The sequence below is a fragment of the Narcine bancroftii genome, chromosome 3 (assembly GCF_036971445.1).
Source record: "Narcine bancroftii isolate sNarBan1 chromosome 3, sNarBan1.hap1, whole genome shotgun sequence".
Lineage (NCBI taxonomy): Eukaryota > Metazoa > Chordata > Chondrichthyes > Torpediniformes > Narcinidae > Narcine > Narcine bancroftii.
This window is the reverse complement of record NC_091471.1, coordinates 281,078,119-281,093,183: the sequence shown is the minus strand read 5'-3', so window position 1 is coordinate 281,093,183 and position 15,065 is coordinate 281,078,119. Positions and strand designations below refer to the sequence as shown.

General features: G+C 44.1%; 1 protein-coding gene across 5 annotated transcripts in view; it reads right to left on the bottom strand.

Moving 5' to 3' along the window:
- Window positions 1-15,065, bottom strand: part of tmem184a (transmembrane protein 184a) — a 93,505-nt gene that overhangs the window by 77,428 nt on the left and 1,012 nt on the right. Inside the window, exons 1-2 of one of the 5 annotated variants that reach the window (XM_069928328.1) lie at window positions 14,708-14,984; window positions 394-624 (exon numbers count right to left, since the gene is read on the bottom strand). In XM_069928328.1, coding sequence (XP_069784429.1) covers window positions 394-624 — 231 coding nt within the window. In that variant the 5' untranslated portion in view covers window positions 14,708-14,984. Of the gene's footprint in view, window positions 1-393; window positions 625-14,514; window positions 14,669-14,707; window positions 14,985-15,065 lie in introns of those variants that run through there. The other 4 variants (XM_069928332.1, XM_069928331.1, XM_069928329.1 and 1 more) reach the window with 4 other exon arrangements.

Here is a 15,065-nt window from a genome sequence, read left to right as displayed (position 1 = left end):
AGGAGTCAATAATTGTGTGCAAGTCCCCCAACACCTGTGAGTTTATTTCAGTCAACTCCTGGAGAGAATGGAAGGAAGGCGGTCAAAATAACAATGAAATTAAGAGTCATGGTGAGAGAGAATTTAAATAACTTCTTAGGTGTTTGTGTATTAATACCAATTAACAAATCTGACAAAAAAAAACAAACTGCTGGAGGACCTCAGTACGTTAGTCAGTATCCATAGAGGGAAATGCAGTTAATGTTTTGGGTCAAAATCCTGCTTCAAGACTAAGAGGAAGGGGAAGGCAGGCAGCATTGAAGGGAGGGAAAGCAATGGATGAAGCAGCATGATGAACTGGCTGCGGCGATTGATGTGCAACAGGGCTATAATTCAGTGTTCCCTCAAACTCACCTGATGAAATGTTACAATTAGTGCTGCCCAAACACAAATCCCAGAGATTGCTTGTGCATTTGGAGTCTCCAAGAAAATTTTTTTCTCATGGACACTGGCATTGTTGGCAGCCATCTTCTGCATCACACTCACAGTTTCAGATTGGTTTCCATTCACTGCATTCAAAGTAACAAAGGTGAGTAACCTAGCTGTTGACACTCCTGTAGGGACTGGGGTTCCGCTGCTGTTCATCTGTGTACATAGAAGAAAACAAAGTCAGCCTTGCACCAATTAAAGACCCTTTTAATCAGACAACAAGGATGGTGTATAAATACAAATTAATGTACTAAAACCTTCAAAGCTGTCTTAACAGGAGGATTTTCAAACAAAGATTAGGCCCTAAATCACAGAAAGACATTAGGGAATTGTCAAGGAGATAGTCAATGCTTGTCCTACATAAGTGAGAAAAGAGACAGGTGCATGGAGGATATTCAAGGTTTAAGAGTACATCTGTTCACATTGTGAGCTCAATATCAGCTGACAACACAATGGGGCAGCTATTGGAGCTGCAGCCTCACTGCTCAATCCTGACCTTGGATGCTGTGAAGTTTGCACATTCTCCTTGTAACTGCCTGTTTTTCCTCTGGGTGTTCACTTGCCAAAATTTCTGCATACATCCTTCCCAGTGACTCCATTCCTGCAGACCCTTTAGTAATATAATTTACTCTGTACATATTCTTTCCAATTCTGTCTTAATTTTTTTCTGTCACCCAATATAGTCACACTTTCTGCAGTTAAATTTGAAATTATTACCTTACAACACCCATGCTTAACCCAGTACTGACTTCAGTGGAACATTTCTGTGTGCTGTTTTCTCATCTTTCATTCACTTCCTTACCTTTGTTGCCTTTAACATCTTAATTATATGCATTTCATTTTTTCCTGACCTACCTTTTTCCAAAAATGGGTGGAAAGCCAAGAAGACAGCCACGATATTTCCTTCATGAACATCCTCTCTTATCCAGACATTTTATCAGGTGTGTCAGAATAAATCCACGCTGAAACTACTTGACCCAATCAAACTGTGGATACCGTAGTTGAAATAAAAACGCACAATGCTGGAGAGACGCGGCAGCTCAAACAGTGTACTTTAACAAAGGCAGAGATACATAACTGATGTTTTAGGGCTTAAACCCTTTATCAAAGTATGAAAAAAAGGCCTCAAGTCCAAAATGTCTGCCTTTGCTAAAGGACACTGTTTGACCTGCTAAGTCTCTCCCACATTCTGTGTTTAAACTTCTTCAGGGTGCTTATTAATATTTACTTATTATCATTTCTAAAAGTTTCGGCAAAGCCAAGATTTAACCTATTAGTCTATATTGCTGGTCTACCCTTGCATTCCTTGTTCAACACTGGTGGTACATGAAACATTCTTTAGTTACCGGAATGAGTATTAAGGCACACCCTTCTGCAACATCCACTCCACCTCCTATACGGAAGCATGAAAAATCCCATTCAGATATGATGTTTATTCTAAGCAGATTCAACCATCAAGATAACTGCTCCACGTAAATTTTAACCCCAAACATTATTTCAAAGAGATCACCTTGAGCTCCAGTCCTGGCAGGTTCCTCATCCCAGGAAAAACACCAGTTTAACAATGAGGGCAAGCTGAACTGCCAGTAACATTCTCCTTAAATAGAGATCTGGTCTCAAGATCATGTCATCATAGGGAGGAGTCACATGATGGAGTAGTGGCAGGTCAGGAAAACCAACCCTCTCCAGGAAAATAGGAAGAAATTAGGAAAAAGCAAAGCATAACAAAAATAGAATATAAGAAACAGAAGGTAAAGATACATGTCAAATTCTGTGCACAGTATAAGAATTGCCTGCAACCAGAAAACTTGGAAGAATGAGAAATGAGATTGAATTGTGAATCAAAGAACTTTTCTTAAATTTACACACACGACATACACGTGTGCCTAGAATTAGAAGGGGGTTAATTTGGGTTAGTTAAGTATAGAGATAAGTTAAAGTTTGATTCTGTTTTCATGTTTAAAGATCATTAAAAATAACTTTTGTTTAAGTAACTACTTGTCATGGTGAATATCTATTGCTGCTGAGTTTTGGGGTCCTTTTGGCTCGTAACACTAGAAAGACACACAATATAGTGACAAGGGGATAAGAAGCATGTAGGTAGAAGAGATTTAGTTTAATTTGGGGACATGCTCGGTACAGACAGTGGGTTGAAGAGCCTGTTCTTGTGTTAAACAGTTCTATATGAAACACAAAAGTCTGATTGTAGTAAAAACACCAAGAAATGCTGGAGGAACTCAAGTACCGCAGTGTCCATTGGCGGTAAAGATATACTGTATTACAGACATTTTGGGCCTGAGCCCTTCCTCAAGGAATAAGAATAGGAAGGCGCAAGAATAAGGAGGTTTATTCTTGTGCCTTCCTGAGGGCACTTGAAAAGCTACAAATGAAACATTGTGGCATCCAGAAACAGACGCTTCAGGAAAGATGTGAAGGTTATTGTGAGGGTACACAAGAGATTTATCAGAATTATTACAGAGATGTGTTTCGACTGGAGAAATTAGGGTTGACTTTCTTGGAAGGGATGAAGGAAATCTACTTAAAAACATGAAGGATAATGGATTAGCGAGGTAGAGAAACTGCTCCCATTGGTGGAGTAGTCAAGAACCAGGGGACACAGAAACACTGATAATTAGAAAAAGCACCACAGTGACATGAGAAAAATCTTGCTCCTGCAACAAATGGTGAGGATCTAAAAACCACCACTAATATAGTAGTGGAAGCAGATTCAATCGTAGCATATAAATAGGAGCTAAATGGATATTGTTAGGTCTGCTTTGTTCATGAATGAGTGAGACAAACACCAGACTGAGTCGAAATCAGGGTTCTTTGTTCTTTATTACCGGATTGTAACACTTGCAACTAACCATGTTAGTCGGAGAATGCATTCTGCCGTTATCAGCAAAATGGTGATTTTTTATACCCTTGGATACGTGCTTAGAACATCATCATATCATTACTTGTCCAATGACTAAAACTGTTGCTATCCTTTCCCTGCTAGCTTCCTGCCTCTCAATCCATCAATGTCTCTCTTATCTTGTAAGTACAAGGATGCATTCACATCTTGTTACAGCCCTGTACAGGGTAACTCCTTACACATTCCCATCTCATGATGTTTTACCTTACAATATGTAAGAGGAAAGGACCATGGGGAAAGGAACAGTGAGTAGAACGAGTCAGGTTGCCCTTAGATAGAGCTGATTCACCCTCAATGGGCAAAAAGCCCTTTCATGTTGCTGAAATTCTGTGATTCTATGTGGGACTTTGGCTGAAGCCTGGCTTCCTATAAATCCACCTACATGATCTGTACCAAATATTTAATGAAAAACATGCAGAACATTCATTAATCCTTACACATCAAGATGCAGATGAATTCAAATATGCAAGTGGTTTAAGAATATTTCATGAATTAAAAATTAGATTGCAACATTTGAATTGCTGCCATATTTTCCATTAACCAAGCATGTTTGTCCAGTTCAGTTTTCATGCAAAAGATAACTACCCTGCATGATGAATCATTAATGCAACCATTACAAATTAATTGAGCAATCTGAAGCTTCAACAGTTGGGGTGTGTGCATTAATGACTACAGCATGCTGATCCCACATTTGAGTGACCTGCAAGGTCATAAGGTGGTCACTTATTCCTCTGGGGAGTTGTTGAGCTGTCAGAGTAGCTCACTCTTGATGGCAAAGCTCACTTCAACACACTATCATTGTTTCTCAATGTTTGAACCACCACATATCTACTTTTCACTCTTTAAACTGACGATCTTCTGCGATTCTCACTCAGTCCAACGTTGACAAAATCTAAGCATCGATGTTCCCAAACTATGGTTGCAGAGCAACATTCAGGTCTAATCAAGTCAGCTGTACCCATGAGAATCCTGAATTTAAGATTATGGAGAAGAAGTTGCCCATTTTGTGTTACAGAAAATTGGAGGCCAGGGTATTTTGAGTGGGTATCCATGGTTACACACTGGTTGGGCACAGATGCGTTGGGGAGAAATTTCAAGAACTAAATTACCAAGTATAGCAGCTGGAATTCATTCCCTGATATCATCACCTGAATCAAATTGATATTTGTCTCCACAGGTCTGTCGTGCGATTATTTTCCCCAATTTATTTTATGTTTCCAGCATTTGGAATAGTTTGCTTTTGTGGAAAAATTAAAACTTGTCAAAGTCAGTTATATGGTTAAAGCTTACTCGCAAGCATGCTAACAGAATCAAAATATTTGGAGAACCAGCTTCAATATTTGATTTCCAATTCACAGATTTCAAAGTACAAATAAGAGAGAAACTGAAAGATAACAGCTGATTTTTTTAAATTACCCTTCAGGGTCTTGTAAATTCAGAGCAAAGGATAAGGCCTCCTTAACATTGCAGGAGCGTGTTATTGTTTGTTTATTGCACAAGGAGAAGGAGCCGTCCATTCAGCCAAGCTTGGTCATAAATGGATTTCAAACAGAGTGTCCAAGATGATCCAAAGAATTATACAATCAATGAAGTGCATTGGCTCTCCCACGTGACAAGCGAACCGGCATCAGCAACTGTGGGCAAGTCCGCGGACATGCTCAGAGCAGGGGAAAAACCGTGACCCAGAAGTTGATATCACTTCCACCCTGCTCTGGTGCTAAGGACTCTGGGACCAGGCAGGTCTTTTGAGAGCACAATTTGAAACCAGTAAAGCAGTCACTCCAGAACTCAGCATGTTACTTTCGGTTTAGTGGCTTAGCAGCCACATTGGTAACCCCGGTAGTCCAATGGCATTTGGACCCGACACAAACAACTCCAGCAGCATGGACAACACGAACGATTCAGCTTTTCAAAAGGCAGTTTCACTAAACCTGCCAGCTTTCTGAACCGCTAAGCCCCTTGTCTGGTTCCAGCAGGAAGAGGCCCAGTTCCGGGTCAGGAACATTGTATCAGGTGTTAGGTCTGCTTTGTTCATGAATGAGTGAGACAAACACCAGGCTGAGTCGAAATCAGGGTTCTTTGTTCTTTATTACCGGATTGTAACACTTGCGACCAACCAAGTTAGTCGGAGAATGCATTCTGCCGTTATCAGCAAAATGGTGATTTTTTATACCCTTGGATACATGCTTAGAACATCATCATATCATTACTTGTCCAATGACTAAAACTGTTGCTATCCTTTCCCTGCTAGCTTCCTGCCTCTCAATCCATCAATGTCTCTCTTAAACTGTTGCTATCCTTTCCCTGCTAGCTTCCTGCCTCTCAATCCATCAATGTCTCTCTTATCTTGTAAGTACAAGGATGCATTCTGTTACTCCTTAGTACTGGGTGACTCCTTCTCCGGTCCCATCTCATGATGTTTTACCTAACAGGAGTACAAGGACACCTCCCCTTCTTGTTACTGCCCTGTACAGGGTAACTCCCTACACATTCCCATCTCATGATGTTTTACCTTACACAGGTGAGACCCGACATAACTATGTGGTGGCAGTGCTCAACCAGAAAACGACAGGCCACGATGGATTTTCTATAGCAGCCTCTGGAGACTGGCAGATATGAGGCATTCAAGGCCCTGTTAGTCAGTACATTCAGCCTCTCATGCCGTGAACAGACTGCACGATTGCTACAGATGGATGACCTTGGCAACCGAGCCCCGTCGGCCCCAATGAGTGACATGTTGGCACTAGCAGACAGCCATAAGCCATGACTACTCTTTGAACAGCTCTTTTTAGAGCAGATGCCGGAGGACATCCGCAATCTACTAACAAACAAGGATTTCTCCAACCCACAGAAAGTGGCTGCACATGCAGAGGTTTCGTGGCATGCCAAACAAGACAGCGGGGTCAGCATTGAAATTAGTGCTACATCACATTTGGAGGCCTTACCACACCATACCCCATCAGCTAAATCTGCAACGCCCACACCGAGCAATGACACCAGCTCCGAATCTTTACCATCAAAGATAGGGATCCGGGGCCCACCATGCTCATTTCATGGAAACGAAAAGGCCAGCCGTTGTTAATGGCTATCACAATAGACTCCTGTACGTCTGGGACAGGCACTCCAGGCGCAGATTCCTAGTAGACACAGGAGCTAAAATCAGTCCTGCCCCCCTTGAGTCACAATACCAGAACTAGAGAGGCCGGGCCAGAGCTCATAGTGGCTAACAGCAGCACCACCTGCACTTAAGGCACATGGACTGCCCCCTTACAGTTCAGTTCCAGCCTATTTACATGGACATCCACACTGGCTACAGAGTCACAGCCATTGCTGGGAACAGACTTCCTCTGTGCACACAGTCTGCTGGTGGACCTGAAGGGGCAGAAACTGGTTGACACCAAGACTTTCCAAACCTTTCCCCTTAGTGAAGCCAAATTGCCAGCTCCACACCTCGACTCCGTCACGTGCTCAGACGAGTTTGCTAGGGTGTTATCGGACTTCCCGGCCATCATCACACCGAGGTTTTCCATGACAACCCCCAAACACAGTATGACACACCGCATCCCCATGCAGGGATACCCCCTACACACCAGGGCCTGCAGGCTACCACCAGATAAGCTCTGACTCACGAGAGAGGAGTTTAACAAGATGGAGGAGTTTAACAAGATGGAGGAGTTTAACAAGATGGAGGAGTTTAACAAGATGGAGGAGTTTAACAAGATGGAGGAGTTTAACAAGATGGAGGAGTTTAACAAGATGGAGGAGTTTAACAAGATGGAGGAGTTTAACAAGATGGAGGAGTTTAACAAGATGGAGGAGTTTAACAAGATGGAGGAGCTTAACAAGATGGAGGAGCTTAACAAGATGGAGGAGCTTAACAAGATGGAGGAGCTTAACAAGATGGAGGAGCTTAACAAGATGGAGGAGCTTAACAAGATGGAGGAGCTTAACAAGATGGAGGAGCTTAACAAGATGGAGGAGCTTAACAAGATGGAGGAGCTTAACAAGATGGAGGAGCTTAACAAGATGGAGGAGCTTAACAAGATGGAGGAGCTTAACAAGATGGAGGAGCTTAACAAGATGGAGGAGCTTAACAAGATGGAGGAGCTTAACAAGATGGAGGAGCTTAACAAGATGGAGGAGTTTAACAAGATGGAGGAGTTTAACAAGATGGAGGAGTTTAACAAGATGGAGGAGTTTAACAAGATGGAGGAGTTTAACAAGATGGAGGAGTTTAACAAGATGGAGATGGGGGATCATGCAGCACTCTGACGCCTATGGGCCTCCCTGCTCCATATGGCACTCAAGTCCACAGGAGGATGGAGGCCATGAAGCAACTACAGGAGGCTGAATGATGCAACCATCTATGACATACTAAGTCCCACACATCCAGGATTTCACAGCCAACCTGCAAGGGCAGGCATCTTTTCCAAGAAAGACTGGTGAGTGGGTATCACCAGGTCCCAGTCCACCCCGAGGATGTCCTGAAGATAGCCATCATAACCCCATTGGGCGTTTGAATTCCTGAGGATGCAATTCAGCCTTAAATGTGGCGCTGTCCTTCCAACGCCTCATGGACATTGGGTGAGACTTGGATTTTCTTTTCATCTACCTGGTCGATATCCTGGTAGCCATCCACTCCTGCCAAGAGCATCTAAACCATCTGCACCTGCTCTTCCACTGCCTCAGCAACTGCAGACTGGTTGTTATCCTCGGCAAGTGCCAGTTTGGTCTGTCCACCAATTTCTTGGGGCCCCAGACTGACCGTCACTGAACATTCCCCTGCTGGGGAAAGTGGAGGCTATTCACCAATTTGTCAGACCCTAAACAGTCAATGGTCTGCAAGAATTTGTTGCGATGGTCAACTTCTACCATAGTTTATTCCCTCAGCAGCCCGAATTATACACCCACTTTTCGGTTTGATGTCTGGCAAAGCCAAAGAAGTTGCCTGGATGGAAGAGACGACGGCAGCATTTGACCAGGCCAAGGACGCACTAGCCAATGCCACACTCCTGGTCCACCCCCGGATGGACATCCCCACAGCCCTCACCGTGGACGCCTCCAAAACAGCAGTCGGTGGTATACTTGAACAATTAATAGAAGGACAATGGAAGCCACTTGCCTTATTCAGCCAACACCTGCGGCTCCCAGAAATCATGTATTGCGTGTTTGACAAGGAGTTACTAGCCCTGTACCTGGCTGGTCAGCACTTCAGGTATTTCCTAGAAGGGAGAGAGTTCCCGATCTTCACAGATCACAAGCCCCTCACCTTCGCATTCACCAATATGTCTGACCCTTGGTCAGCCTGCCAACAACGCCACCTGTCCAGTGTGTCCGAAATCACCATCACAATCAAACATGTCTCAGGGAAGAACAATGTGGGGCAGACGCGCTGTCAAGATCATCCATCCAGTCAGTGCAAGTCCCGGCCCCAGGTGTGGATTACGCAGCACTTGTAGAAGCATAGAAGGAGAGCGGAATACCATCATACTGAATTGCGCTCACTGGCCTCCGCCTCAAAGAAGTATCAATCAGGTCCAGAGGTAGCAAACTTCTCTGCAACATCTCTACAGGGCAACCACGGCCCATCGTACCACCTGCCTGGAGGTGCCAAGTGTTCGATGCTTTACACAGGTTAACCCACCCTTCCATCCTGGCGACCACCCATCTAATTGCGAAGCAGTTCATGTGGCATGGCCTACGCAAACAGGTCGGACACTGGGCCAGGATATGCACACACTGCCAAACCTCCAAGCTCTAGAGACACATGAAGGCACCGTTGAAACCCTTCCAGCCAAAGCACAAGAAAGTACATGTGCATGTGGACATCGTTGGCCCACTACCTGTTTATGAGGTACCTATTTATGATGGTGGTCAGATTCACAAGATGGCCAGAAGCTGTCCCAATCAGTGACATGACGACAGAGACATGTGCCAGGACCCTGATCACAACCTGGGTGGCAAGGTTCAGCCTCCCTGCCCACATCACTTCAGACAGAGGTGTGCAGTTCACCTCAACCCTGTGGTCCACGAGAGCAAAGCTCCTAGGAACCCAGCTACTCCAAACAACCGTGAACCACCCCCAATTGAACAGTTTGGTGGAGCGTTTCTACAGGCACCTAAAATCTGCCCTGATGGCATGACTCCAAGGACCCGGCTGGGTAGACAAGCTCCCCTGGGTGATGCTAGGCATCCACATAGCACCCAAAGACCTAGCAGCGTCATCAACCGAATTGGTGCATGTTCCTTCCAGTTTAAAGGCTTAGCAGCCACAGTTGTAATGTGGGATAGCCATCTTTCACAAAGCAAGATCACACAAAGCCATTTTAGTGATGTTACTTAATGGATAATTATTTAATTTAGAGATCTAGGATGGTAACAGGCTGTAATGCGCATCGAAAGAACCAAAGACGTTGATCCAAACCAAGGCTTTTATTAACAAAAAGACTGGAGCATATCACAAGTAGGTCGACCAGTCCAGAATGACCTGGTCTGGCTGGGAGCAATCCTTTAAGACCTGCCAGTAGGTGTGGCTACACTCTCAGCCAATCACAGTCATCCTGCACTACCATCGGTACATATACACATTGGTGATAGAATCTGTACTATTACACAGGCCCTTCTAGCCCACAAGGCCATGCCACACAATTACAGCCATATGGCCAATAAACCTATGCCTTTAGAACTTGGGATGAAACCAGAGCACCTGGAGGAAACCCACGTGGACACAGGAAGAACACACATCTTAGATACTGATTCTAACTTGCGCTGCTGATGCTGTGGCTGCTACGCTAACAGAGACCTGGTTGTCCAGAGATATCCCTCCTGCTCTTCTTCAATAATGCCAAGTCTTCACTTACATGTTCAAGATGGAGCTCAATTTAACCTCTTGTCCAAAAGACAACTAAATTCTTGTGCACCCAAAGGTACATCAGGGACTCCACTTCAAATTTGGGTCACCGTCATACAGCGTGGAAACAAGCCCTTCAGCCCAACTTGCCCATGTCGCACCCACACTAATCCCACCTTCCTGCATTTGGCCCATATCCCTCTAAATCTATTCTACCCATGTTTCTTAAACATTGAAATCATGCCTGCCTCAGCCACCTCTTCTGGAAGCCCATTCCATATCCCACCACCTTCTGTACAAGAGAGTTAACCCTGAGGTTCCTGTTAAATTTTTACCCCCCTCAACTTAAACCCATGTCCTCTGGTTACCGACTCCCCTTCTCTGGGCAATGACTAAGCATTCACCGGATTTCTTCCTCTCATTATTTTTCACAACTCTGTGAGGTCACCCTCATTCTCCTGCAGTCACCACCCTCTGTATTTAAAAAAAAAGTTACCCCCTAACATGATTATCCAAATGCTGAGAAATTGCCCAGCTCTGCAATACATGGAATGTGAGCGACAGAGTGTAAAGGCTCGTGGTTAGATAAGTTAATTGGGTATTGCAAATTGGTATAGAAAGGTGGCAGAACTAGAGAGAGCTGATGGGCACACAAGAGAGAATATAGGAAAACTCAGGACTTTGGTGGTTGCGGACCCTTTACCTAATACTCTAACATACTTCTATTGCACTTTGTTTTACAAGTTACACACTAGTCTAATATGAGTCTAATATTGAGTTTAAAGGGAATGGGGAAACAGAACTCAGTTTTGGCAAAACAAGGTGAAATATACAAGTCCTCATCCATTGCTGTTTGCTGCACTTCCTCTTACCACCCTGTTCCCTCACAACACCATCTCCATAACCATTCATTTTCATCAGGTTATGAGGTTTCCACCCTGTCTATGACAGAAACTCAGTCTTTAGGTTGTTTGTCACCCCATATACCCCCACCCCAGTCAAGCCTCAGAGAACTATGCAACTCATTTTCAAACTGAAAACAGGAATGTCCATTAAGATGATTCCATAGTATTTTGCCCAGAGTAGAGAGCAGCTCTTCAACCTGAGATGTCAATTCTGCTCTTCATCCCATTGATGCTGATGGACCCGCAGTGAGTTTCCAGCTCTTTTTAAAGAAAATGATTTTGACTGAGATGCAGGGTACAAGCCTCACGTTCTATATTTGTTCAGACACACAGTTTGCATTGTGAACCGCAAAGAGGAGAAATGCAGTAACATGTACACAAACTGGTGGAATAATGAAGGATAAGGCAGATGAAGTTTAATGCATAGAAAGGTGAAATGATGTGTTCCAAGAAGATGAATAGGGAAAGGCACCAGACAAATGATACCAGTCTAAAAGGGCTGTGGGTGTGGATATACTTGGATCATGTGTTTATAAACTATTGAAAATGGCAGGGCACATAAAGAAAGGAGTAAATAACACACATAAATCTGTGCTTTATCAATTGAGTCATTGTGTAAGAGAAGGAAAGTTATGCTGAACTTATATAAAACACTGGTCTGACCAGTATTGTGTTCCATTCTGATTGCCACATTGTAGAAAGGATATGAAGGCATTAATAAATATCCTAAAGTGACTATTGAGAATTGTTTCTGTGATGAAGGCTGACAATTACAAGATTAGGAAGGTAAGTACTGTTTAAAGAGAGAACTAATGGAAGAACATAAAACATTGAAGAACCTGAGCAGAGGGGACTAAAGGAGATTGTTCCCATTGAAGGATCAAGGATGAGAGGTCACAGATAAAATAAAGGGGAAGGGAATCAAGAGAGACACAATGAAAACCTTTTATTTTAATATACAAACACAGCATGTTTTGCATCTGGAATAGATTGCCTGCAGATGTGGTGGAGGCATGTTCCACTGCAGCCTTCAAGAGTAAATATATGGGGAAGCAAATCCAGAGAAAGAAAAAGTGGGTGGAACTACAATGCAGCTCCATCAGAGAGTTCAGAGCAGACCCCCTTGGCTCAACTTGATCATGCCAAACAAGTTGGCCTTCGGGATTTGTCCTATTTGTCTGTATTTAGATCATATCCTTAATGCCCAAATAAATCTCACAATGTTGCCCACTTCTACAGTTTCCTCTGGGAACTCGTTCCAGACATGGATCACCGCAAGTGAAAAATTTACTCTCAAGTTCATCTTAAATCTCTCCCCTAACACCTTAAACCTATGCCTTTTAGTTCAAGAATCATCTACCCTGGGAAAAAGACTGTGAGCATTCATGACTTTCATGATCTTATTTAAACCTCTTGAACATCCATTCTCAATGGGGGCTATGGACAAAATCATAAAATATTTTTTGGTTGGTGGTAGAGAAACCAACTAAGTTTGACTGCTTCACAGGGAAGGGGTCCAAAAACTCTGAGCAGACTACTATCCAGCAAATAAGTCCTCTGAATGTACAAGTGAAGTGTTGCTTCACGTGAGAGACCTGTTTGGGGTCCCGGACCGTGGTGAAGGAGGAGGTGTGGGTGCAAGTGTTGCACCTCCTGTGGGCACAGGGAAAGGTGCCGGGAGTGCGATGGGTGGAGAGGGACGAGTGCACAAGGGAATCGCAGAGGGAGCGGTCTCTGCGGAAGGCCGAGAGGGAAGGAGAAGGAAAAATGTGTCTAGTGGTGAGATCCTGCAGTAAGTGCGGAAATTTCAGCGGATAATATGTTGGATGCGGAGGCTAGTGGGTGAGGATGAGGGGGATTCTATGTTTGTTGCGTCTGGGTGCAGAAGGGGCAAGGGCAGATGAACGGGAAATGGAGGAGATGCAGGTGAAGGCTGACTTAATAGTGGTGAGGGGAAGCCATGTTTGTGGAAGGCAGCAGACATTTTGGAACATCTGTGTGAGGTGTGCTGCCTCAAGGCAACAACATCATAAATCACCCCAACACCCTGTTCACAATCTCTTCTCATTACTACCCTCAGCAGAAGGTACAAACCTGAAGACCAGCACCTCTAGGTTCAAGTTTCTTTCCAACAGCTATCAGGCTCCTGAAACTCCCTTTGGTTCAATGATCAAGGATTCTCCAACACCACAAAAGGACTGTCACCATATTGCAGTCACTTTTTTTTGCACAAGGATAACTGAATATTTGTTCTCCATTTTTTGTATTTATTGTACTTTTAAATTCACTTATGTATGCAATTGTAATTGTACTTGAACCTGTTAATTTGGAGCAAGAAAGAATCTTGATGCATATGTTCATGGTGCAAGTATATAATGATGATAAACTCATTACCATTAACAATGGGCACACGGTTGTCTGAATGGTTTCATTCTGTGCCAGAACCACTCAACAATTCCATGAGGAGTGCCAGCATATTTTGTTTTTAAAATCATCTTTAGTTTGTGCCTCAAATTCATGAATTTGATTGAATAGCAATTGTGGCACCACTGAGCCAAAATAAACACTGAAATAAAGACTTTACAAAGGTTACAGAAATTCGTCATGAAGCTCAACAGAAATTATTAACGTAAAAATGTAACTTACAGGGTACATTTAGTTTTTCCAAAGTAATTATTACAATAGTTCAACAATATCAAAGGGGAAAAGATGCAAAAAAGCATTAAGGAATAAGGTTATTTAAGCAAATAAAATTAAATTATTTTCAAGGCTACACAAATTAACTTTTACTTGGATAACTGCCTTGCTTCCTATCCAGTAATAATTACCTTAACCAATTACTATTCGCTTCTGAAATTGGTTCTGATCTTTCACCACAAGTCAAGTGAATTCTTTTTATATTGTGGCAATGCAATGAAGGTGGAACACATGATGTGAAATGATCAGGTTTGACTATATTTCCACAAATATCACAGACCTGTCTGCATCCTACAATCGGCCAGAAGCAAGCATATTAAAAAAAAATATAGCATGGCAAATACACAGGGGAACAGAATTGATTTTCGTACATGTCGCACATTAGTTCATTGACCCAAACCTTGAAAACTTTTAACGTGACAGAGCTGCTTTCACACTACCAACCCTCCTCGCACTCGGGAGTCTTTCCCACTGCAACACTGGTGAATTGGCAGCCCGGCATTTTAAAGGTGGTGGTGGTGGTGGTGAGGGGGGGGGGGTGGTCTCCCAGCTCCAGCAGTGACAATGCGAGAGCAGGTTGTGCTTTCACACTGCCAGAGAGCGATTAGTGAGTAAACTCGGCCGGGCTCTGCCAGTTGCCCCCGCTGAGTGTCAGAGCCTGGTTGAATTTAACTCACCCTGCCTGGTTGGGACGTTTCACACCAGGAACGGACCCATATGCAATCTCGAATTGTTCTTTAAGAAATAAGTGGACTCTGGCATGGTGCCTCGTTATTTTGTCCCCTACATTGGGACTAAAAGTTCCAGGAGACCAACAGGTCGGTGAGTGTTATTTCTCCGCACACAGAGCATCGGGGAGCAGTGACCAACCTTCCAATCTGCTCAGGGGCGGGACGTGCCGCTGCTGCTGTCGGCTTCACGGGAGCTTCCTCCACATCCCCACTCATCGAGAGGGCCGGCGACAGCGACCACCTCACTCCCCCTCCCCTCCGCCGGGGCCAGGTGACCAGCCCAGAAACCTCGGGCTCCGCTCTCTACTGTCGCCGCGTTGAGGGGACAGCCGACACGGCCATCTCCACCTCACCTGAGCCGCCGGCGGGCAGCTCTGCGCATGTCCGCCCGCCTGCCCAGGTGCGACGCCGCGTCAGGTCATCCCGGCCGCGCGCGCATGCGCTGAGAAGTTTCATCCCGACAACAACAACAGCTTGCAGTGATTGGACAGAGAGCA